Source organism: Pterocles gutturalis, unplaced genomic scaffold (genome assembly GCF_000699245.1).
Source record: "Pterocles gutturalis isolate BGI_N339 unplaced genomic scaffold, ASM69924v1 scaffold1199, whole genome shotgun sequence".
Lineage (NCBI taxonomy): Eukaryota > Metazoa > Chordata > Aves > Pterocliformes > Pteroclidae > Pterocles > Pterocles gutturalis.
In genome coordinates, this window is record NW_010135358.1 from 213,109 (window position 1) to 240,108 (window position 27,000).

At 37.2% G+C, this 27,000-nt stretch overlaps 1 protein-coding gene across 1 annotated transcript in view; it reads right to left on the reverse strand.

Annotated features, from left to right (window-relative positions):
* CDH13 (cadherin 13) overlaps nucleotides 1-27,000 on the reverse strand; it is a gene marked incomplete at its 3' end in the record, with an annotated part of 251,098 nt that overhangs the window by 211,540 nt on the left and 12,558 nt on the right. The window contains exon 3 of the mRNA XM_010081843.1: nucleotides 13,767-13,919. Within this exon, the coding sequence (XP_010080145.1) occupies nucleotides 13,767-13,919 (153 nt within the window). The remainder of the gene's footprint in view (nucleotides 1-13,766; nucleotides 13,920-27,000) is intronic.

The following is a 27,000-nucleotide window of genomic DNA, read 5'->3' on the forward strand; positions in this document are numbered from 1 at the left end:
GCCTGTACAGAAGCTGGTAAATTCTGCCTGCTACTCACGTAAGACAAGTTTTGTGTTAAAAAAAGGAAAATATTCTCATTAATAAGCAGTTTTAATAAGTCTACCTTACAACGGTGCTTATAAGCTTCATATGTATGTCTTAGTGTTCTTTGTGAAAAGACTGACCTGGTGGATATCCCTTACCATAATTATATGCTTCTCAAAAGTTTAGTGATTCGGAGCAGAATGCATAATTGGTTCAAATCATACCTTTTACATTTGTCATAAAATACCATAATTTATGGTGTTGAATAGTAAAAATTAAAATTGAGTAGCTAATATCAGCACATTAGCTTCTCACATAATCCAAATGGGGAGATCAGCAGGAGCAAAGGATCCTTCAGCATAGGTGCAGCCTTGAGTCACTACTGATGCTATATGAAGGAGCAGCATCTACTAAATCACCAAAACTACTTCTTTGGGGATTAGAATGTGCTCTCGATGTCTGCAGGGTAAGGTGATTAAAATGTGCATGTCTTGCAAGAACTGCTGAGATCAAAAGGTCAGGTTCTGTGGCCATTTCCAATCACGTTGGACAATCACATACACAGACTGAAAAGGATAAATAATGATGATCGATCCATTAATGAATATTCTAACAAAGCCCAGAACAAAACATAAGGAAGGAAAAAGGGGGAAACCTCATAACAAGGTAGCAAAATACTGCCAGTAATAGGAATAAACACGCTCATAAAATTCTGGCATTTTGTCTGTCATCAGGGAAGGTTTTAGTTAAGTCTCAAATGCAAATATGTATGCCCGAAGTATGCCCTGAGACTACTACAGCAAAGCGTGTATCAATTCAATGTAAATACTAATTGTAATTGAATATACAATGCCCACACTGTCATTTTAAGTACTTTGAGAAAAATCTATTGGAAAAACACTCATTATATGCTAGTGATGGCTTTTATTTGTAATTATTTTCACTGAATCAGTATTTTCAAAAATCAATGGAATTTCCTCTGTAAGCTGAAAAACTGCAAAAAATATGTCACAGCTTTTTTGCTTACTAATTGCTACTATTCTAAGAGTTTGATTTACAAATATTAAAAAAAAAGGGGTCATTAAAACCAGTTTGTATTCACAATACAAACCCTTGTCAAAAGCCTGTAATCTGACTGCTATACTTTGGGGAAATGACTTGAAGCCTTTCTAAGAGAAACAATTTTGCCTTTAATTGCAATTTTAATTCAGAATTCAAATAATCAATTCATTAATCCTATTCACTAGAATTTAGGAGACAACTTGCTTTTTATATTTCAGTCTGGGTAGATCAGACGAATTGACATGGGAAATTATTTATACCCTTGCATCTACTAGTTCAAAGCACGTGGTAGGGGTAGCGAGCACAGCATTGATCAAAGCTCCCAATAAAGAAACAGAGTGAAATTAAATGCATATCCTCAAACACCTCAATTCCTTTAAAGCATTTTATTTGATAAATACTTTGCAAATATCGGTTGCAAATAGGTTTAACAGGAACTAAATATTGATATAATTTGATGAGTTAGTACTTTAAAATTAATAGTGGATGTTAATTTTGCAATTTAAAACCAGATCAAATGCTGCGTGTTTTTCAAATGAATGTATTGTTAATATATGAAAGGTTACAAAGGCAGTTACGGTCTCCTGCTTCTGTACTGCCACATCTGTGTGCTGCAAAGCTGAATGGCAAGCAAATTACATGTTTGGAGAATCAGTTTGCTGGCTCTTGAAGCCCACAAACACAGCAGATTGTGACTGAATTTGCTGGTTCCACGTACACCAGATCCACGATTCAACACGATCAGTGGCGTTAGACACACCCTGCAGAGCGGAGGAAATACACAGCACAAATTTTCATATCCCAGGATGTAAACTTAGAAACACTTTAGGCCTGACAAGTACCAAAATTGTTGTTTTTTCTCCAAGTCTCTATTGGAAGTTCTAGATTGCTGACTGAGACAAAGATTGCAGCCCGCTCTGAGGAAAAATTCCAGTTGCTGGGAACAAGGCCTTCAGAGCTGTGAATCCCAAGGCTGTTGAATGAAACTCAGTCTGTATGCAGTGGGGACGGTTGTTCCACTGATCATGGGGCAACTGGAAGCTCATAAAATGGCTAGACAGTAGGGTGTTCTTCCATGAAATGTTTTATTTCCTCTTTAGAGGGGAAAATGTAAAATATAGTAATGTCGCATAGCATTTAGGGCGTATATGTTATATTTAGAACAATTTCTTTACTCCTATTTTGTCTTCTTCACTAGGTTTCCCTAGCAGCAAAGAAAAAAAATGAAAGTTTTTTTTACAAATGGCTTTAGATAACAAGAAAAATTGGTAGTTTAAAACTGTCATGATTTTCCTCCCTCTTAGTAATTTCTAAGTAGTAAATCATAATCTTGTTTTATTTAACTCTATTAAATCTTCTGAAACTAACAGAAATATAACAGCAGTACATTGCTCTATTTGTTCCCATCCACAAATAAAATCTGTAATCTGTATTCATATCACCTGTGTACTATGTATACACAATACATTTAAGAAATATATATAATGAGAGACTTAAATAGATAATAGATGTTTTCAATGCATTGCATTCAGATATCTGAATTACCATTATGTAAAATAAATACTAAGAATAACGTCAGAGCAGAGGTTGGGAAGAATTCTGCAAAGATGAACTCTCTATTTTGCAATTTAAACTCCAAATGAAACTGCGTAGCAGGGTACACTATATAACACTTGCTAATGACAAAAACTAGAAGCAATTATAATTAATGTTTCTCCAAGCCTCTCATGCATACCACCATGTCAGACAGAGGTTTTCTGGCTCCGTAACACCCTCTTCAGTATTTTAGCCACATGCTTTCCCACTCAGAAGTCTTCAGTCCCAGCAGGACTGTTTATGATTTGAGTGTTTATGACTTTGGCTGGGATCTAGCCGGCTGGGGAGCAGCTCTCTGGAAAGGGACCTGGGGGTCCTGGTGGACAACAAGCTCCACACAAGTGACCAGTGTGCTGCTGCGGCAAAGGAAGCCAGCAGGATGCTGGGTTGCATCAACAAGGGCACCACCAGCAGAGATAAACAAGCCACTATGCCACCCTACCCAGCACTCAACAGGGCATACCTGGAGTACTGTGTTCAGTTTTGGTTCCCAAGATACAAAAAAAGATGTGGACGTGCTGGAGTGGGTCCAGAGAAGGGTCACAAAGATGATCAAAGGATTGGGAAGCCGGCCATATGAGGAAAGGCTGAGAGAACTGGGTTTGTTCAGCGTTGAGAAAAGAAGGCTTAGGGGAGACCTTATCACCATGTTCCAGTATCTAAAGGGTGGCTACAAAGAAGATGGAGTCTCCCTTTTTACAAGGAGTCACACTGAAAAGACGAGGGGTAATGGGTACAAGTTACTCCTGGGGACATTTCGATTGAACACAAGAGGAAAATATCTCACAATGAGAACAGTCAGCCACTAGAATAATCTCCCCAGAGAAGCGGTGGGACACTGGACACTTTCAAAATTCATCTGGACAGGGTGCTGGGCCATCTTGTCTAGACCATGCTTTTGCCAGGAAAGTTTGAACTAGATGATCCTTGAGGTCTCTTCCAGCTTGGCATTTTAGGATTCTCTGGTTATGATTCTATGATCCACATTTTGGTGTTGGACTTCAGGAGAGATCAAAGCAGAGCATTTACCAGCCACTGTTCCTGCTGCCAGCAGCCTAACAAGTTTAGACAAAATGTTTTGAATATGATGGAAACACTCTCAGAGGAAAAAAAAAAAACCCATCCTTGCAGCATAACTTCAAAAGGATCAGGATTAGAGTTAACATATCTGCCCTCACAAACTTTTTAGTCACACACCTGCACAATGAAATTAGCCAGTAGCTACTGCGACCTGCTCTATCCTTTAAAGAAAAATTACAAGCAAAGCCCCTCGAAACAAAAAAGATCCATCATCTGAATATAAACATGCGGTGTTTTACATGAACTTATATAAATAAATTATCTGTTGAAAAATCTTAAACTAAAGTCACATCTCTTCTTAATGAGCTACCGGGAAATAAAAAAATAAATCAAGACATTCACATAAATATTGCTTCATTTTAAGGAATATATCTAATTATGAAAGAATTAGTAATGACCTGAGTAAACCGGGACAAATACAGCAAGATTTTTATACTTTACATGTTAATAAAATGATGCCAAGTACATTTTCCATAATATTGGAAGTCTCTTCACACAATGCTCTCTAAATATTTATAGCTGTAGTCCCTGTACACCTCTCTCACTCATTTGCTATTATGCACTGAAAAAGATCTAAAGAAGGAAAAATGTGAACACAGAAGAATCACCTGTTTCCATGTATGTCTTCACCACTAAAGACTCATAATGGGAAAAACAGAGATTCTCACAGCTCTGACTGCAATGATCTCTTATTGTTTGATTGGTAAATGTTATCAGTCAGAACTACAGTCACAAAACACGCATTTTTACATCGTATTTCTTGTAAACACTACAGAGTACCTGTGACACAAGAGGAAAATGGATCCTATCTATGCTCATGCAGCATCAGTTTGTTAACTCAGGTCCAGCTGCAGGGCCAGATCACGCTGCTAGCTACAGCCATGGCACACCACGCAGGAAAAGTTAATTGCCATCAATGTGCTAAGGACAGACAGATGACAGAGTTTTGGGGTGTGGGGGGAGACAACCCACAAAGAGATCTATTTTCATTTCCACAGACCAAAATATAAAATTTTACTATAACCCACCCACAACAAGTCATCTGCCTCATCTGGAGGCCTGGGAAACAGATGAATCCTGCGGTGGACTTAAAATCTAGCGGTCAAAAAGCTTTGAAGATGATACAGGCAAGTGGATCCTGGACTCCAATAACTTCTTTTTTCCTTAATTTCTCTTTACAGTGCACAGTAATTTTTGTATCATTTCAATAATGGAGATTTCATGGTCCACACTGACACTTTTCCTCAAAGTCTCTTACAGACACGGAAAAAATACGTAACTGTGAATATGCCATAGGAGGAGCCCTATAAAACAGTTGCATAATATTAGGGCTCCTAAAACCTGGTGCAAGAAAGAAAAGATACAGAAAAACTGTATTTTGAAGTAAACTTAACTGCACATTCAACTGGATGACGATATTTAAATGATGAGATTTGTTGTAACCTCATTGCCTCTAATGATGTTAGAGAAACACGTACGGTGGAACGCGGAATCCACAAACTGAACCATTGAAGCATGCTTATTTCTTAATTTTATACAAATTCTTTTCACACATTTTGCAAAAATAGCATGTCACTCCACATTAATTAAAACTTAACTCTGCATAAAAATTACAAACCCTTTTAGTCTTTTTGCCACAAACACAAGCATACACAGCTTTAAAATTGTGGCCCATTATCCGGCAATAATTTTACAGAGATCAAGTATTAAAACCACAGTTCTGAAGTCACAGAACTAATTATTGTATCAGGTTTTCTATTATACAGCTCCCTTTTTGAGGCTGACCACTTTTGAGCAGATCGTCATTCCAGTGTTGACAGAATTATGTATTGGAATTTTTTTTAATAACCAAATGCTAGGAATTTTCCAGCCAACCATATATTTCTTAAATTTATATCCATAATTTGATGGAAGAGATATACAGTCTAAAAAGCATTAAAATGGAAAAAACCCCTCAATTTTCCACCAGAATTTCTCAGCATCACATTAACTACCTGGGCTGTTTCATAAAAATGGAAGAAAAGGCAGGGTCATGAAGTAAGTAATCCAAAGTCAAGGGTTTCCAGAACACAGGTTTCTAAAGGGATTTACTCACGAACGTAGCAGTTTAGAATGGATAAAGCAGTAGAGATTTTGCAAAGACAGGGGAAAGGTTCCATGCAATAACAAAACAAATTTACGCTTAGATGATGGTTATGCACACTCCTGGTAACACTGCTTACAAAGAGCATAAAACAGGTCAGAGTGTCTGAATAAAGAAACACAGAGTGTAGGAAAAGTGTAAGTGAATGACATGAAAAAAGGCATCAGAGTAGAAAGGTTAAGGAATGAAGTTAAAACGTGCAAGGGAAAAAAACATGCGAGAAGATGGAAAATGAAAAGACAACAGCAGGAGAGGATAAGATAGGTAATGTGATTTTCTTCAGATACCTAAAGAACAAGAGGTCAGAAAGGAGACAGCAGGTCCTCTAGCTGCAGATAGGAAATCATTGACAAAAAAATTTAATTATTTCATTGCCTTAGTTCTCAAAAAAAAAAAAAGATAATAAATAGTTATTACAGACTATACCTCAGTTTTCTTTTAAAAAAAAAAAGTATTGATTGCTATGGACCCACACTACCAAGATGAAGACACAAACATAGAAATCAAGGTCTTTCCAGCAATTGGAACATTAAGATTCTGAATTTTGACCAAATCTCTAAATAAGACGGACTTTTTTCTTATTTGGAGGAACAAGAAATGCAGAGATCTGAGCAACCAAACTTCAAAAATTTCTGTATTATATTCTAGATGTTACTAATGGACTAGGAAAAGCTTGAAGTGGTATTGCAAAATAGCAAGTAAGGCTGGATCTTCAAGACTTTGAACTGAACCACAGGAAAGATATCCTATTTCAAAACACACACGGCAACATTTTTGCATGCTGAGCAAAGGATCGAGAAGCTCAGAACTTGTGTGCTTTCTCCAGAAAAAACAAAAAAAAACCAAAGCAAAGTGTTTAAATAGCACCCTCCTTGGCATTCACAAAGACATGAGTAACAGTTTCTACTTAATCGATTGTTGGTTGGCAGAATGCCAATGTATCAAAATGGGTTCAAGAGAATTTTTTGAGCAGAAAAAGATTTCCTAATGAAGTTGACTCGCACCAACCAAAAAAAAAAAAAAAAATAAGCTCCCGTCTTTCCTCTAAACTTCTAAGCTTCACCTTTGCATACATGAGCGTAACCAGGCACATCTGAGTACACAGCAGACAAAAAATGTGACAAACTCTACAGAACTGGGATACGCAAAGCAATGGGTTGTACAAACACAAGCTTTAGGAGAGCACCCAGTCTTTTTTGTTTGCAAAGAAAGACTTCTTCCTTTCACTGTAGGAAAACGTAAGGGCAAAGTGTCCTCCGAGGTATTTATGCTGCTTCTAGAAGAGTCAGCTTTCAGCAAGAGATTTTGGGGGTTGCTATAATACAGACAAAGAAAAGAAACAAACAAACTGATCATGCTAAAGAGTGAAGAAGTATCATGAGATGACATTTAAATGCCTTAAAATGCAATTAATATGTAATAGCAAAAGTAGTTTCACAGACTATTAACATGATATGACAAAAATGTTATTAATCTCCTCTTATTTTACTGAGCACATCATTATTCTTTCCAGGAGTGGTGTTCTATTAGAAAATAATACTAATAAAACCCAAACACACAAAATAACCATGAAACCAAATTTTGTGTCATTTGTTACTGTCTCAGTAAACTCCAATTTTTCTTTATTTCTTACTGCTGTGCATTTCCACCTCCTACTCTTCAATGAGGAAATACTAATTTTGCCTGGTGTTTGGAGCTTGGGTTATTTTTTAGCTTGGAAATCCAAGCCCACTACCTTGTTTTGACAGTTATAGGTTAGAAACAAACCTTTGTTGATTTTTCCCTTCAAAGAAACTTCACTCCATTCCTCCTACAAATGACACAACAGTGCTGTTGAAAAGCCACGCAAGCAGTTCAGTATAAGAATAAAGCACATGCCCTCCACCAAAACTAAGTGTTGACTTTCGTATGCTATCCACACAAATGATATGAGGATGCTAGTGGCTTCTGAAATGAATCACAGTACCCTGCTGATATCTCATAACATTAAGATCTACAGTATGTATTGAACAGACTGTTTACAGTAAAAATGAACAAGATATGGAAAATTAGAGAGTTTAATATATATAACAGATATCTTGTACCCTCAAGACAAAATGAAGGAATATACATAAAAATAACATAAATTTAAACTTCATTTCCTGTCAGGTTTTCTTTCTATCCCATAAAACAACATTGGGAGAAAGATATTTCCAGTAGCTGGAAATCCCGTTTATATCCCAGCTGTGCAAGCAATTATTTAAACCATACTTTTAAGAAACGTGACTCTATGTAAAACTGATACGCTCAAATATTTGATTTATGCACACAGTGACAGTGACCGTCTTGGTTTTGACCTTGGTAGACAATCAATGCCAACAGGTTCCCCATGAATTCAAGAGCCTGCCCATATAGATCTCATTGAAGCGTCTAGACCTTTGCTTCTGCTGGGTTTGTTCCTGTTGTTGCATTTCTGCTTCCAGGTTTGATCTGTTAGCACTTAATATTGCCATTATATTGTCAATGGTAAAAAATAGTAATTATCTTTTAACACACAGTATCTGTTTTTCTCCAATTTATGGCATCCTCTATGTCTATATCCATTTGCTACAGAAGAAGAGGAAGCAACAATTTTTTGATTAATTCATCACTCTAAGGTTTTAGAGGAAAAGTGGGTTTTTTAGATTGACAGATTCATTTACTTCACACTTTCCCCATACAAGCAAAAGCAGTGCTAAGTTGTGAACCATCATGTCAGAAAGAAACTTCAGTACCAAGCCGGCATTGTCAGAACAAAGAACAAGTTTCCATAAGGTTCACAGGGTCCTCTTCAGCATAATGCTATTTTATGGACAGAATGCTTTCTTGGAGATTGCAGACACCAACAGTCACTTGTTAATGAGACAGAGACATACAGAGCTGCCAATCAAGCACCTTAAATTCATTCAAGGCATCTCAGCCAGGCTACACGAAGAAGTTGCACGGGAATAAGGAGAGGGAGAAGATTTGTACAACTGCTGGAGCTATCAGTAACAGAACTGGTGTGGTCACACGCATGCTGTATCAACCTACCACCATCGACAGGAGCGAAACATCACTGCTCCAAAACTTTGGGCAGCAGTGAAAGTTTCAGAAAGGAGTGTAATGACCAAGTAACGTTACCCCCGGAGCACATGATCTGAACTTCCTGCGCTTTGTATCTTCAAGACCTGCTGAAGCAGAAGGTGTTCTGGTACAAAAGTAGAGTCAATTTCCTCTTCCTATATGAAAATGCCTATACTGGAATAATAACGGTATAAGTGAGTTTCAACTGTGAATTGACCAATTTCTCATGCTAAGCCTGATGCTGTGCTAACACAGGTTTATAGAAATTATAGTCCATTACTGCTATACGAACAGGAGTGCAACTGCTGAGACATAAGTCTCTGTGCTAGGGTAGGATTATGATGCCTACCCCAGAGGCATGCCGAGCAGCCTGCAGTTCCTTCATGTGCAGCCAGGACAGAGGGAATTCAAGGGGTTTTTTTTTCAAGAGGCTCCCTATGTTTTTTTAAGATCCTACCTATAGCAATTCATTGTTTTTAGCATTCACGGTGATGCATTTTCCTCTGTTGCATAGTCATTCTCGTCAGCTTGCTTTCTGCAAAGTCCATGTAGGGATAGCTAGATTCAAGTAACGAGGCCAGGCAAAAGCTGAATGGCACTTTGTCAGTCAGTGTTCATTGCTCTCTCTAGTCAGTATGAATTCACCTGGTGTCCCAACATGTGAACACATTAATGAATATACATGTAGACATATCAAGCATGCTTCTGTGCGCTGTCTCTGTAGCTCCATGCTGCACTATTGCTGAGAGTCCGTATCAGGGTTGATAAATTATTCTGAAAAGGATGTGGCTTCGCTAAAACAGACTTACACAGAAGACAAATTCGTTCTTCTCTACAGGATAAATTACAGCTGTCCACTTCTAGGTTTTTTACTACAGTAATACTTCCAGTATCTACAAAAATGCATTCAAGTGCTCAAAAATCTTTCTCACAAAATACTCCCTGGCATCTGACCAGGGCATCTGACCAGGGAGTCATAGTTTTCGTCATGATTGTGAAGCATTTCCATTATTTGTTCCATACTAAACACAGACCTAGAGTCTGTTAGGACTGCAGCATCCCTCTAAATGTCTGACTCATTCACAGAAACAAGAGTCTCACGTAACCCAAACTGAAGCAGTTCACACTAGAGATTTGGTTGCTGTTGATTGGTCTGAATTTTTTAGCATGTTCTCAGTCTACTTGTTATCCAACATAAAGAAAAAAAATACTACATAGAGCAAGCAGTCCTAATTTGCTTTTCAGTCCTGTTAACATAAGCTTTCTAAATATCTGTCACCACCGGTCGCAAGGCATCCTTTCACAGAAGTGTGATCTGTCATCATAAAAAAAAAAAAAAAAAAAGCTGAAAGCTGATTTCACACCTCTGCTTGTTAAGTATTTTCTAAAGCAAATAAAGCTCTCTACTTAAAAAATAATTAAAACTAACTCTTCATTAACAGTTCAAATGGCCTAGGTAAATTTGGTCACAGCTCTAATTTGCACCCTGTCACTGAATAGTTTTATCAAGCTTCTTCATTTCGTGCTTGCAAAGGATCACCTTCTGATTATTTTTCTTCCTCGTGTGTTTACCCTTGGCAAGCAGTTGTAAGAAAGCCCTTCAATGATGGTAACATCCTTTAAAATCTTGAGACCCAATCAGAAGCCCCCCGTTGACTGGCTGACACTTTGCCACTGATGCTTAAGAGGTCACAGAACTGGATTTTGCTGCTGCAGGGATTACACGCAGCGATGGGTTCATACAACTTCAGGCTTTGTCCTGTCCCCAAACAATGCCTAACCAAAATCTCATGCATTATCTGCAAAAAGTTAACAAAATATTGTTCCCATTTCTTCCAAGCCTACCTAACTGAGTAAAGAACAAAACATGGCTCTTTAACTTAGCAATTTTTGTCATCTTGGTCATGGTGATGAACATATGCAACTCCTCCTCCTTTTACTTGCATGAAAGCATTCCGCCTAAGAGCACATCACATAAATGTGAGGTTTTGAAATGAGTTCGATGTTTTTAATTAATAGATTACCCCATAACTACTGTTTTTCAGCCAGTATTCACTGGTCCTCTATTTGAGCCTGTTTCACAAATCACTAGTCCTTTATCAACATTTAGCAAAACTAGACTTCCAAATTCATTGGAATCTTTTGGTTCTGTTATTGCAGCTCTTTTTAGTAGCACTTGATTCTTTTGAATTCTTTTTGTTAAAAGATGAAACTGAAAAGTTACTGATATTTCTGCTCTGCTGGAATCGGAAAAGACTATGATCTGAAGTGAACTCAAACCTTTGTAAATTATCGGCAATTTTTAGATGGTGTGTACCTCACTTATTTGGACTAGAAAATCCATCTGAAGTGTCCCCACCAAGTTCCTTCATCTGTTTTTAGACATCTGCATTTTTTAATACTAAATAAATAAATTATTCACTATTGTCTGAAATTTCCAAGTAGTCTTGTTTATTCACATCATGAGACAAAAACAAAGACATTATTTTTGAGAGCATATTTGTACAACTGAACACCTTTTGCTCCCACTAAATAGGGGCTCTAGGCTACCTGCTTATCTCACCAACCCAGAAACAATTCAATAATACGCCCGTATTCTGCTTAAGCCTCTTCTTTCAGAACATCAGCTAGTAGTTTCATCAACAGGCTGTAGCAAGCCCCAAAATAAAACCATTCAATGTAAATCCACTGGTTTACTCTGACCCACAGAATTCCTATCAGGATATTCTTTATCAAACCTCTTTAGAAGAAAAAAGAAATTACAACACACTGTTCTGAATATTTTGAGGTACAGGGATGACAAAATCTGCAAAGTTCTATGAAATACTGTGATCACTAAAGCTCTATTTTGTGCCCTAAAAACTTTTTTTTTAATTTTCATCCCTTGAGTATATATGTACTAAGTGTAGTAAATAAACCAGTGGTCAGGCACAGCAGCCCTCTGTGTAGCTGAAAGGATTCAAACAGATTTCATATTTTTATCTTTACACCATCACTGATTATTAGCTTGATAGTATGACGACTTGTAAACAACCTGTATTTTTTTCATGGAGATCTATTCTTTCCTTGCCTGCCCTTTGCTTTGAAATTTTTCTTTCAGGACATCAATACTGGGCAGGGAGGAGCTCAAACAAAAATACTTTTAAGAGAAATTTAAAGGTTCTTTCAGGAAATACATCTTTCAGTGTACCAAGGAAATTAGGGAGAAAATCCTGCTGCCTTCCTGACACCATGATACATTTTTATTGGAAAACAACGGGCTGGATTCAAACGCAGACTAATCAAGTTGAGGGTTCTCCTACAGAACTTTTCAACTGCATTTTGCACAACAGGATGCCAGTGAGCACGCTGAGCAGAGTGCTATATAACAGGTTAGAAAGCACTACAGCCTATTAGGATATACATTCACACTGCTCTGGATAACCTACTACACTGCGCTATTTGTATATAATTTGCATTGCTTCAAAAACGCTCCTCTAGGGAAACATTTTTGTCTTCATTTAAGTGTATACTTTGCCAGATCAGATAGGAGGGCCATTTGGGGGTTGATGCATTAGGCTGAAAAGACTACTCTGATTTTCCAGTAAAAAAATATTTAAGGTTTATACTGAACATATTACGGCAGAAAGCCACTGATAAAATAAGAAACAACTGGTAAATGAAGACAAGGAACAGTATTAAAAAGAGAAACCGTAATGCTTTTAAGACATCAGTAATTACCCTACATCCTATGTGAGTGGTTAACATACATTTATTTCACTGCAGACCTGGATGAGAAATAGATGTTTAAGTGTTGAGAACCAACATACGGTAAATTTTAGCAGTGCTGTTTGAGCAAGTATGACCAGTCATCTAACTAGCAAACTCTTCCAGAGGAGGAGGGAAACAGCACTGAAAGTAGAAGTACTTTCAAGTACACAGCAGAGGACAAAGAGGCCAGGGAAGGCAGGCAGAACTGTCACCAGAGCTGTGCCGCTCATGGGCTGGAGCACCGTGCGCTCCCTGCTGCATGAGGAGCAGAGGTCAGTCCCCATGCTGTGGCAGAAGCAGTGACATGCAAAGGTACTAACCATTTCGCATTCTGAATTCTGCTGCTCATCTCTATCGACGTGGCCAGACACCATTTATGCCTGCCTGTTTCAAGAGGTAGGTATAAAACATGAATTGACAGATCCTCTATTCACACCATGCATTTCAGGGCATTGCAGGGCAGTTATTTTACAGATCTCAGGGTTCATTTGTTAGAATTTCAATGGGGAGACAAACAGCATTTAGTGACAAGGAAAGGTATCTTCAGTGAAATCTTTATAGGAGACATACATGTGACAGACAAGTACATTTTCATATTAACAGCATCTTCTTTATCTCTGTTAAAAGATACCCATTACTAAAACTGGAGTTGAACAGAATATTCCATTGACAGCTTGACAATAAAAAAGTATAACCATGTAGTACCTTCGTGGCAACTTCCCCAAAAAGATCTCCTTTTGTCCAAACATAATTTTGTGTTCACAAATCAAAAAGCACACGCTAAGTTCAGACAGTATTTCTACTGAAGATATATGACAGAAATCACATTCAGAAAGTAGAGTTTCAATTGCATGTAAAAATAAACACATTTACCATTTCCAAAGGACAAGCGGTTCTGGAAATTTTATAGGACAATAGCCGCAATTTAGTCTTCAATAACTGCAGCCCTTTCAAAAGCAAATACACGTTCAAAAGAATATATATTACCAACCTAGAGGCAGCGATTCTAGTGCTGTGAGTACTCACCTCATAATTGGCAATTGCTTCTCTATCCAGGGCTCGGGTCACGGAGACATCCCCGCTGATCTCATTGATTCTAAAAATTCCTTTTGGGTCTTGATCCACTCCCTTACCAGAGAGTCGAAACTTTGCTCCATCTGTCCCTTCACTGCTGATGACCTGCATGGCAGAAAACAAGAATTTACAGGCTATATTTTTAAAACTTTTAAAATCATTCTAAAACCACATAAGCCATTTTGATCTTCTACCTGATGTCGAGGTATATTCCCTGCCAATATTATACAATGATTAAATATGGTTCATGGTAATATATAACTATAAAATATGGTTTCAATCATTCAGAAAGCACTGCAATTCTTGTGTTAAACCCTGGAAAAGCTATTCACGTCCCTAGCCAATTCCCATCTTATCTTTACTGTCTTCTATTTCACTGCTTAACATTTCTATTATTCCATTGCTACTTTATTCTCTCTATTTCTATAATTTGACATTTCATTTAACTCTATTTCTTTTTTTTCAGTTAAATTGATAAAGCAGCTACAAACTTACAAAAAAAAAAAAAAAAAAAGAAAGAAAGAAAGAAAGAAAAAAAGACATATTCCAACGAATGGCATAGAGCACGCTTATTTCACAACAACCCTTGCAATACCAGATAGCCATCCCACATTATTTTCCAATTAGTCCTTTTTATTAGCCATTGTAAAGTCATTACAAAATAGATTACGTTCAGGTTGTTTATTTCACCCCATTCCCTCTACACTCCTCCTTTCCTAGGATTTTAAACCAAGGGAAAAAACTCCTCATGAAAATATCTGGGTATCCTGCCCAGAACTCTGCTTAGTCACACAGTTGGAATTCCTCCACTTTCCAAGTTGATATTTATATACACACACACAGACAAACTCCTTGTTACTATCTCTACCTTATTTCCCCATAAGAAAAAAATCCCTAAAAATCCAATTTCAAGGCTGTCTCACATTAGTGCCAGTACATATGTAAACTCGCAGAGCTACACAACGTTTGTTACAAGCTACATGCTTTGCAAATTTGTATTTGTACACCAGAATCTAGAAGGATTATAAATTAATCTCGCCCTTTAAGGCTGACAATCTTGCCAAGCCATTCCTTCCCTCTGCTGTTTCACGTTCTTTTGTTTCTAGCAATTTTATATCGTTAATATTTCCACGGAAACATTAAGTCAAATATTTATATGCTGGTCTGAATTACAGCTCAGGAAGAGGAAGGGAAAAAGTGGCCTTAGAAATCTGGAACTGTTCCCATTCTGAGATAATAAATATGCAGGGTGTTTAATAGCATCCCTGAGGAAATACATGTTTGTTGCCCTATTGCTGTGGGTTCAGCAACACTGGTTTGCAGATTACAGGGCAGTGAGATTTTGACTAAACTCTATAAACATTCTTCCTTTATTTTAATTGAGAAAAAAATTGCCACAAGTTATGAAATAGGAAATCAGCATTTTCAGAGATAAAGTTTCAATTCTCAAACCCCTTGGGGAAGGAAGAAATTTCAAAGGAAAAACCTGTTTCACCTTTTTTTTTTTTCTTCCTCCTTCCAAGTCACAAACACTAATGGATGAAGTTTTCTTCCTGTGTATTTTTGACTATGTAATGCCAAAACACAGAGGCAGACAACACCCCAGGTGACAAAAGGGCAAAGTAACTTTGTAACTTCAGGTTTTGTGATAAAACTGAAACTTAATGGCTCCTACTGAAAATTCACCTGCTCTTCAATTCATTTTTTGCCCAATCTCTGGTATTTCTTTTATACCAAGCCTAAAAATGTGTTTTTCTTAACATAAAGCTGTGCTTATGATTTTGCAGTGTCATGACCATTGCTCACTTCTGTAGGGAAAAAAAAAATTGATCATCTTCTGCCCTGATTTCTGAGACTCGTTACAAGACAAGTACACCTTCCCATCCAATACAAGAACAGCAGTTTGAAAGGCCAGCACAGAAATCTGATTCAGAGATGCCTGCACAACAGGCATTTCCACCACAGCCATCAAACATTACCTAACGGCTTGTGACAAATTTAAGATGTGGCATTGGTGCAACACCCCGGCTGCAACAAGCCACAGAAAGAAAACAAAACAAATCACGGGCTGTGGAAGGGAATTGATCAGAAACATTCCAGATCATCATAAGGAGATCTTTCTCCACACTAGGTAGAAAGGCAGCTGTGTAACAACAATAACGGTAATAAGGGTCCCTGCAAACCTGACTGGAGGGAAAATTTCCTTTCAACTCCAAATCTGGCAAAGATCCTAACCTTGAGTCTGATGCCAAGACATCCCAGTGTGGTACCTGAAAGATTTGTACTCTTTGGAGCTGTGACACACCCCACACCTCATCCCCACTTTAGCTGTGAACCATTCCTCAGCATGTAAACCAACAAAGTTACCAGAGAGCAGAGATTGTTCCAAATGACTGGACATGTCCATTCAGCTTTTTTAAAGCTTCAGGAAGCAGCCACACCAACAGTGCAAGTATGTGCAGAGCCTTCTCTCCGATCTCTTTATCCACCTATGCATCTAGTTCCTGCACAGCAACTTATGCTTGATAGAGTAAGTAATGCTTGATGACAGAGTAAATAAGAAGCCCAGGTTGGAGATGTGCCATGTACCACTGCATCGTTTCTTCAAGAGCAAGGGCAGTCGCACAAAAAGTAATTTTCTCAGAAGTATGGTTCTTTGAAATGTTTAATTAGCCACAAGAGGGTGCTATACGCTCCCCGGAACGTAAGGAAGACCGTTAACATCTCCTAATTAAGATGCTTATATAATGGCTGCGTAGTTCAAAGAAAGTGCATTTCCCAGTTCACACTAAGCTCAGTACAATGAAAAGTTTAATAAAAATCAGGCTTAATTTGCCATATGGTTTGGTGCTTCAACAAGAGGGAGGAAGAAAGAACAGGAGGATTGTCTGACATCTCCTCTGGCAAGACTGCTGTTCTGAACACTGTCATAAACACAGCACCGTTCCGATGAAAATCTCCTAGCTTACAATGTATTTACACAATGATGCTTTTACTGGCTGAGAAAAAACAAGGCCAGACTATTTCTGCTGGAACGCTTACTTTGGGGTGTCTTTTTTATGTTCCTAAAATATGGAAATGACTTTCCCACAGTTATTACTACCTGAAGCCCAGACAGGAACACTTACTTCCATAATTTGTTGGCAGCTTCAGGAACTTCAGTGCAGGTTCAAATATGGAAAATGTCTGCACCATATTGCAGTGGCCATACGTTGCACATACAGACTCTTCATTCTTAGGAAATGGTCCAGTTAAGGTAGCACAGGCCCAGCTACCGAGGACATGGACAGGGCAGGTATTCTTTATCTGGCCTCCTGATTTCTACCGATTTCATTTTCAAATGGCATAGACAGAACAGATGCCAGCTGAGCGTGTCACAACAATAAAGATCTTGAAGGCTATCTCCTCACCCAGGACCCAGACGAGAGAATTGGACGTAGACTTCGACAGTGCTCACTTCCCCACACTGATAACACTTTCCCACGTCAGAGGCACATCGGAGAATAACCTCTGAAAACAGAGGTGCATCTACGCTAGCCTTTTCAGGACCACATATCTAGAACCCAAGACATACCAATACATTTGTTTGGTTTGTTGTTTTTTTTTTTCTTCCCGAGAAAGGCAGAGACTGTACAATTCTGCTCAACTAAAAGACACTTTCAAGAAAACAGAATGTTGCTTAGCTGACAGGATCTGCTTTTCGCTGAACCATGGCCAAAACATATTTACCAAGTGCTGCTTTTCAGCTGACATTATGTATCCCTTCCAGCTAAACTCATTTCAGCAATGTGATCCCCCTGTTGTTACAGGTTTATCGCAAAAGTAAAACAGAGTGTTCTCAAGAGAAGAAGAGAAATAGAAGTACAAAAAAACCACACTGCCCCCAGAGAGAGACATTGCAGTTCTGCAATCCCAGCAAATCTGTCCCTATCAGCACCATCCTAGTTTGCCAGTTCCATTCTTTAAGAAGCATTTGCCTCAACCACTCCCATAATGTCTTAGTTCCTGACACCTTCTGAATTAGAGATACGTCATATTAGTTTAACTTTTTAATTAGAAAACAAATCTCACCCTTAGACAGGAATACTTGGTTCAAACCAAATATTTCATTTTCACTTCAAAGCATCACACTGTCTCATGTGGTTTTTATTTTTGGGGAGGTTCTTTGTTTTTGGTGTTTCCCTCCTCCCCTAGCCTCCTAGGAAGGAAACTTATCTGTGGAATATTTAGAGGTGAACTATTTTTTTCCTTTAATCACTATGCTCCACAAGAGCAAAACAGAGGTTTAGGCCCATTGTTTAGTTATCATATAAATACTTAAACAGACACTTCCTGTCCTGCCATACTGAAAATCACTCTTTCCTAGGAAGCAAATTTATCCGTGGAATATTCAGAGGTGAACTATTTTTTCCTTTAATCTATGCTCCACAAGAGCAAAACAGAGGTTTAGGCCCATTGTTTAGTTATCATATAAATACTTAAACAGACACTTCCTGTCCTGCCATACTGAAAATCACTCTTTACAGTCGGAGGTTCCATCTGCTCCGTACTGACTCAAATAATCTTTCAACCAAAAGAAATGCAAAATATTGCCATCATTATTATAACCAACAGAACCTGCCTCATTACTATAAGCTAAACATACAAAAACCATGGTTAGAAAGCAATTTATATAATTTACCAAGTTTAATAATTTACTAAATCTGTTGGTTCTCAATACCTTTATCTTCATTAACTAAACACCAGATAAACTAGTTAAGCATGGGAACCAAACTCTGCTCTCAAAACACAAGCTAAATTAATACAGACAAGTATGAACAATATTTGTGGAATTTGAGTAAACAACAGGACAAAACTTCAGCAACTAAAGATCACAGAACGGGTTGGAAGGGACCTTGAAGACCATCTAGTTCCAATTCCCCTGCCATCTCTGCATGAGGCAACATTTTCAAACTGTATAAATCTCCCAGATCATGTGCTTTCATTGCAAAGCTGAGATCAGCCAGCCAATCCATCACTCAAATTCTAATATTTCTGCTTGCACTGGAACAGCACTGCAGAAACCACAAGCACAGGATGAAAAGGGAAAGGTGACCAGCAACAGAACACACAACACTGACCCAACCTCCCCTGACGGCCAAGGTTTAGGAACACAACGTCAAGGTGAAGGGTTTGGCTTCTGGGAGAACCAAAGCTGGGGAAAACTACATTTAGTAGAGCAGACATTGCTTCTGTGTCATCAACTACAAATATTTTGTTTGATGTTGTTGACAGTCCTAATAAGAATACATATATATATTTCCCAGAGAAAGAAAAATGTATGTGGACAACAGATTTGATTTAACTCAGCAAAGAAAGCCATAATTCGGTTATTTTAAACTTTAAAAGTCTATTTTCTATGTCGGAATCCCAAGACTCATTTTTAACTGGGTGAAACATGACTAGAAAGTACCTGAATTTTGCACTTTAACGTACACAGGAAACACTCAGTGGCCACTGGGCAAAACTACCATTGCAAGATGAGTCATTGCTTCTTATTTCATTCTTTTGCGTTGGTTATCTTAAGACTCTTACAAATTACAGAAAAAGTTCCTCAAACAGGAACACACATATTATTACAATACTGGTTATCTTAAGACTATTACAAATTACAGAAAAAGTTCGTCAAACAGGAACACACATATTATTACAATAGTGCAGATGTAAACTGAAGCCTTTTTAATAGATGTATAAAATTTTTGAAGTATTCAGTACTGGGTGTAGTGATTCCTTGAACGCGGAAAGTTTTATACTAACTCTCAGAGATGTAACGTGGGAATGAAAAAAACTCAGCAGCTGAAATTAAATGAATTAGGAAAATGAAAAATCATACACCAATATTCTCAAGAGGGGTTTTTAGCATCTTAACTATGAGCTTTGTCACGGAAAACATTTCAGGAAGTGTCAAATTTAGGAACAACATTGTGAGAGTTAAAGCACGCGGTTTTAGCATATTTTTGATGCATGTTTACAAGAATGATTGGGGGCTGCAAATGGTACAAATGTTCCTTGCCTGAAGCAATCTAAACAAAACTGCATGAATACTATTATCAGGTATCATATTCAGAACTTTATGTACATGAAGGAAACAGAACTCATATTGAAATGCAGATGGTATATTTAAGTATTTTGTTGGAGTGGGGCTCTTCTTCCTATAGAAGTTACTGTATCAACCATTATTTCTTTACACCAGTGCAAATACAATGTTTTAGAAACTATAATAAAAACAATTATAAATCTGAAACTTGCCAAGGTTAATGAATTCCATGGACAAAAATGTCCACAAAATGTTTTAATGTAGGAAAATGACATAATATATTAGAAACCGAGGAAGATGTTTCACCACCAGTGCTCATTTTTGAGGTCTTTTTAGATAATCAACACAAATAGGATGTTTGATATTCAACCAAAAAAAAAAAATCTTCTCAACATAATGGCTTTTTATCATAATTAGACGTCAACTTTTATGAAATTCAGATCAGCTGCATAGCAGGATGTCCAGGTGTCCAAATGAATCAAAATGAATTTATGCATATGGAAGCCTTGTGCACCAGTGGATCCCTTCAGTCTGAGGTTCATTACCGTAGCTGTACACAGATGCAGCAATTCCCCTTGAAAAATCTGCTGCAGCACTGGGGCCTGCAGGCTTCATCTAGAATTGCACCAAATTTGAGGATTTAACCAATATAAATAGCTAACAGGGAGCATTTGCTCATAGATTGAAGTAGTTCAATGAACACATCAAGATGTGCATTATTTTTTGTAGTGTGTAATCCTTCATCTTCCTTTTACTCTTAATTTCCAAAGAGCAGGAAGATTCATTACAAATAATTTCCACTTCCCCTTTTCCTAAGCAATAGCTGATTTCAGATATATATCTGCAAACTCTGGATTCAGTACACAACAACTTCCTCCTGCTGACAGCACAGAATTTATCAACACAGTTTTTTGTAGACTCAGAGGAAAATGACCCAGAAGTATTACTCGTCACAGAAGGCCTGGATATTTCACTGGCTGATCTGGCCTTGCAGTAGCCATGTAATCACCATAGTTTAATTGCTGCTTAGGTTGCTATTTTGCAACAAACCCTGTTGGTTGAAGGAATCTGAGGACCACCATCTTTTGAGTGACATCCAGACAGAGTAGCTCAAAAGTTAGGGTTAGTTGTTAGGAAGAATCTGTGACTGACAATATTAAACGAAAAAGAACTCAAAAGATGGCCTTAAAAAAATATTATTTGCATCTGTAGAGGTGCTTTATTGCAAACTTACCACTGATCTAAAAAGGCAGAAATGGAGACACAACATTGCCACATTTAATGGTTTCTAATTGCAGGAATTCAAGCCATAGGACAGAATACATAATGTGTAATTACCACACATGTAGCCAAGTCCACAAGCAGTGGGAGAAAAGAGGAGAACAGAGCCAATTTACTGCACATTTTTCCAGGTATTCCACAGTACTATCTACTCTGAATAAGATCAAAGGCTTAATTTATTACTCAAGGCCACTTTTTCAGCATCCAAGAAAGCATAAGGCGCTCTGATCTAGCACCAGACTGGAAGCAGCACAGCAGCATCTCAGCTGCACTGTGCTCAGGCTAAAATAATCTGCTGATAAGGTCTAGAGAAGCCTGCCCTGGGTTGTTTGGGGAATACGAAAAACCTAGTTGCTTCCTCTCCCTGCAGCTACAATTACTGCCCATGGGACTTCGCTACAAATGTTATCTTTAGATCCATGCGTGCAGCAAAGAAAGAAATCAAGATCAGGATGAAGTGGGAACTTCCAGCCGGGCAGAGTAATTGGAATTGCAGAATAAGACATTGAAGTGGCAGAGCCAACCTGAGGAACTGACTAGGAGTAGTAAAGTGAGAAAAACGGAGCTGGTGAGAATGATGCACCTAAAACCACTGTTGAAAAAATAAGATTCAGTTTAATTTGAAGAAAGTTATCAGATGATCATGCCTAACTTTTCCTTAACTAGCAACCTGCCAAGTCTTGACTTTTGTCAATATTTTGCAGTTAAAATGAACCTAGAGGAATAAGTACTGTATGAAAAGTATTTAGAAAGTTATTGGATGATCGTGCCTAACTTTTCCTTTAACTAGCAACCTGCTGAGTCTTGACTTTTGTCAATATTTTGCAGTTAAAATGAACCTAGAGGAATAAGTACTGTATGAAAAGTATTTAACAATTTTAATTGAGGATATTAAAAATAAATATCATTATGAAGGGCATTTTTTTAAATTTTATTCCACTTTATGAAGTCAATGTAATACTTCTGGATTCTTTAAGAACCTGCTTACCACCCAATTCCCATTTGTAGCCAACAACCCACAGATTTAATTATAGATTTTCCTCAGTGACTCGTTCCCCAAAAAACAAATCCATGGCTCATGTCTTGTGCATGGAAGGTCATAGTAGGAAGATAAATATTTTTCTGTGTATAAAGACTTATCTAGAGGTTACAGGTCTGCATCTCAGCAGATGTTGGTGCTTCTGTCAAGGACAGATGGCAGCTATATTTGATAGCTATCTTGGATATTTAAAACTTTAAACATTTTAATCTGATGAAGCACTTAATACTTCTATTAGTAACAATGCTCTATGATGCTTTGTACTGTAAATAAAGGATTTTAATTTTCATTCTCTGAATTCATTTCAGTTTTTAACAATGGGTTCACCTCACTTTTCATTTTAAATTATTAACTATCAGAGGTCAATTCAAAATATCTGTCATGAATAGTAAATATAATTTGTGTTTCTAATATTGGCCCTTGAAGTTAACAATGTCATCACAAATCTGATCAACAATTTTACCTGCATGCATGCAACTGCAATAGCCTTAGAGGGAAATAAAAAAAATAATAAGAAAAAAAGGTATAACTATTGTTACTTCTGATTTCATTCAAATTAATTCCTGAAAAAAAAAGACAAAATATAATTCACTGGAAACTCAGACATGTGTGAATATATAACTTTAACAGGGGTGAATCAGAATGAATTCAAGGGTGGCAGAAAATAACTTTCTAAGCTACTGTTATCGTGCACTACTGTTGTCATGTACAGCAGCATTAAAAAGGAAAAAAAAATCAACTTCAAAAACATTTTTCTTGGTCACTTCTCGGTTTTTATCCCATACTCAACTGAAATTTTCAATTTTCTCTGAAACCTGGTCCCATCAATACATAGCTGATTCTCTTGTCATAACAAATATACTGTCAAAACCCCCAATATTTCAAGACATCTAAACCTGCAGGAAAAAAATATTCCCTATCATAATCCATTACTGTAACAATTGTATTTCCAGGCTGCTATCATCAGCTATTGCCAATTAAAATTTTAGCACTCAAGAACCCATATAATAGAAAGAACAGAAATTCTGTTGTTGAAGTTGAATGAAATTTACTTTTTAGAGGAATGAGCTGGAGCGTAAATACACACAAGGTCCTGTAATGAAAGGTATGACTTTGCCCAATGGTTGCCTGAAGCCAAGAAAAAATTGTAGGCAATCAAAATAGACTGAATCTTTTCTTTTTTTTTTTTTAAAGGCAATAGTACATTTTATAAACTTGCAGTTAGTACCAGCCTGTGAATTTATGAATTATCAATACATAAATCCTAATTACAGTTATTATATAATTAAAATATCACTTTTTTTTTTCCAAAAGAAACAAGCAAGCAAAACATTTCTAGGCTTTCTAAACCACTTGTGACTAAATACAAGTCTTTTTTCCCCTATCTGCAGCAGCATTATCTTTTCTAACTCTGAAAAATTAGATGATTTCCAGTCACATACAATTACTTACCATAACATTTTTCAATGTCAAAAAATACCATTTAAAGCTAATAGTAAGATTTTGTGAAAGTTTAACCTATTAAATTATTAAACTGTTACACACATAAGTTTGGTGGATAACAGCTATACATTCTATACCTTGCAGAATGTAAATATATCTTAGTGTAGAAAAAAAACCAAAAACGTTTAACAGTTTGAGATGGAAGAAAAAAAGAATAGAGAAAGACATTCAAGAAGCAAAAGGTTTCACACTGAGTAAATCAGAGGCAGGGGGGAAAGTGGGGTATTTGTATAAAGTATTCTAAATGTTAATTCACTGATAACAGAGATTCATCCTACTACACTTAACAAACATGTAACACATTTTACGATGACAGAATTAAAATAGAAATCAAATAGAAACATAGGTCTCTGGTGCCATTTTAAACTGGTAAAATATAAGTATGTAACCAGGTCCTGCTCCACCTGAACTATGCAGTGAGAGGATTCAGCGCTACTGTACAATTCCTGTAATCAGCCACAACTATTCTGGGCCTTGGTTTTATACCTTCTTCAAAACACAGCTGAGACCGAAGCCTTGCATTTACAGCCATAACAAAGCACTGGCTTACTGCTAATACAGAGAAAAGAAAACCCACAACTCAAAGGAAAACAGAATTAAATTTCACTTCATACCAACCATTTCTCACTGATACTAACTGACATTCAGTGATAATCTATAATCACCTATGGCCATATTTGACTTCAATTACAGAGGTGTAAATCCAAAATATAGCCATTTTTCATAGACATTTCTTCAACTCAGTGTTATAGCACAATCCATGCTTCATCACCTTATATAGGTTCAGGTTATTACTCTAGTTACACGATTTAGAAATAAGAGAAGGGTTAACCGCTATTTTTTACATAATTAATTACTGTCTCTATTTAACTGCAGTTATAGAATGACTAAAACATCTAATGATAGCAAGTATAAAGCATGTTACTTATAGTTGTCCTCCTGTTTTAATCTTACTGCATGTTGATATGTTGATCTAGAATATTAGTGAGCCTCATGAGAACAGAAACAAAATATTTGGAGATCCTCTGAATAATACGCTGATACATATAATAACGTTAACTGTGTTTTTCTACCTATTCCAATAATCAGAGAGTATAATATTTCCTTTTACATTACAGGAGAGCTGGAAGTGCCCAAATGCTCATAAATGTCAAAAGAAATAACTGTTCAACTCCACTTTCTAACTGTGGATTACACATCGTCATGCTGAAGGAAATGAGGCACCTAAATTCCCCTGGAAATGTGGGCCTTAGTAACTCACATCTCACTGCTTGCAGAAATAGCTTTTTATTTCTTACATTGCCTACATGCTTTTGATATGCAGAATGACTCTATAAATAATAAAACAATATTTGCATACAAGTAATGAGTCAGGCATTTCTCACCCTTTCTCTCTGCTTTCCAGATACGTTTGTGTGATATAAATTGTATTTAAAAGAAAAAAAAAAAGCTTAAACGTGAGATGGTTTGTGGGAATAGAGAACTGCAAAGGACGTAGTTGGGCAGCCACTCCGAGATCTCTTTTGCAGTTTATCTTTGCAAAGAGCATTAAAAATAACATGCAGTTCAAAGATGAACATGCACTGCAGATTACATCAGGATGGTCGTGGCTCAGTCCCAGGACACATCTGCCCCTATATTCTGCCCGTAACGATGACCAATACCATCCTGTACCAACTACAGAGCCCAAACCATCCGGCTTAATAGCAGCAACTGTACCCTTTACTCTTGGCCTCTACAACATCTTGTAACAATTTGTAGAGTCTCACTAAATGCTTGACAATTGTTTTTTTTTTTTCTTTCAATCCACCACCTGGAAGTTTCTTAGTTCTTCAGTAGAAGAAAGAGTGGATAATTGTTCCCTGTGTTTCCTCCATGCAATCAACAATTTTCTAGAGCACTATCATGTCCATCCTTAATTATTTCTTTTCCAAAATGATAAGCCTTGTTCTGCTTAACCCCTCAATTCCTTTACCTCTGATTATCTACATTATCCTTCTCTGAAGCTTCTCCATGCCTACTACAGCCTCTTTAAGATGGCATGACATCTTTACCTCTGATTATCTACATTTATCCTTCTCTGAAGCTTCTCTATGTCTACTACAGCCTCTTTAAGATGGCATGACAAGAACACCAAATTAAACTTCCTAGCTGACATCTCATAACTGCTAAGGTTTGAGTTGACTTTTTCAAAGACCCATCCACAATGGTTCCAAACTTGATCCTCGATTTTATACATTACTAATCTGCAGTTATCAACAAACTCCATCATTCTATCAGTCACTATAATCTCTTCATTGCTTGTCACTCTCTTGAATCATTTTGGGTGATCTGCAAACTGTCACCTCAGTGTCTCATTTGTCAGATAAATTTATACTGTTAAACGTCACAAAACACTGTCTAGATCCTTGAAGATATCCATTGGTAAAATCTTCTCTATGAAAATTTATTTCCGCACTGATGTTTCAAACTTTTTTAGCCAAAATAAACCATTCCCTTTTAGGAGAGAAATACAAGTATGGTTTATTGATCAGATTTATCTACACCTTTGACTCCGCCATAGATCCTAATACATTTATGAGATATGACTTGCCTTCAGAAGAGCCACGCTGACCATTCACTTCATGATCATTAAAAAGTTTCTCTATTCCACTGGTTGTTAAAGCTTGGCTTTGACTGATTCACCAAGTGTGGGAATGGGATTCAGTAGACTGTAGCTCCTAACGCATTTCAAGGCTTTCTAGGGTCCTTTTGGAAAAGGATGAGCAATATACGAACCTCCAATGAAAGTTAAAACTGATTATGTTAACTGTTTGTCAGCTATTTGCTTGTCACACACATTTACAAAAACCAAAATCTCCTGACAGCAAATTCATGACTGAAACCACTGGCAGATCATGCTACTAAATTATTTGCAGAGAGATAATTTCCCTAGCTCTTCCACACAATAATTTCTTACTTTGAAAGCTAGTGCATAAGGGTCCACATGGTTCATTAGACAAGCACCAGGGAGTCCCTCCTTGAGAGAATGAAGGACAAAAAATTGCAACGTAGCTGTATTTTGCCTCTAGCCCTTGATTTAAAAAGCTGATGGGAAAATTTCAGTCTCATTCTAAAAATATAATTAACTTTGACAGCCTAATTAGAGTTTTAGAAATTTGTTCTTCTAAAAAAGCGTGTGAAGAAAAATGTTTTTTCACTCTTACCTCTGCTTTAAATAAATATTGCACTAGAATGTATTGTACCTGTCGTCTTCTGCTATAAATTGTATACATATATGTGCACAC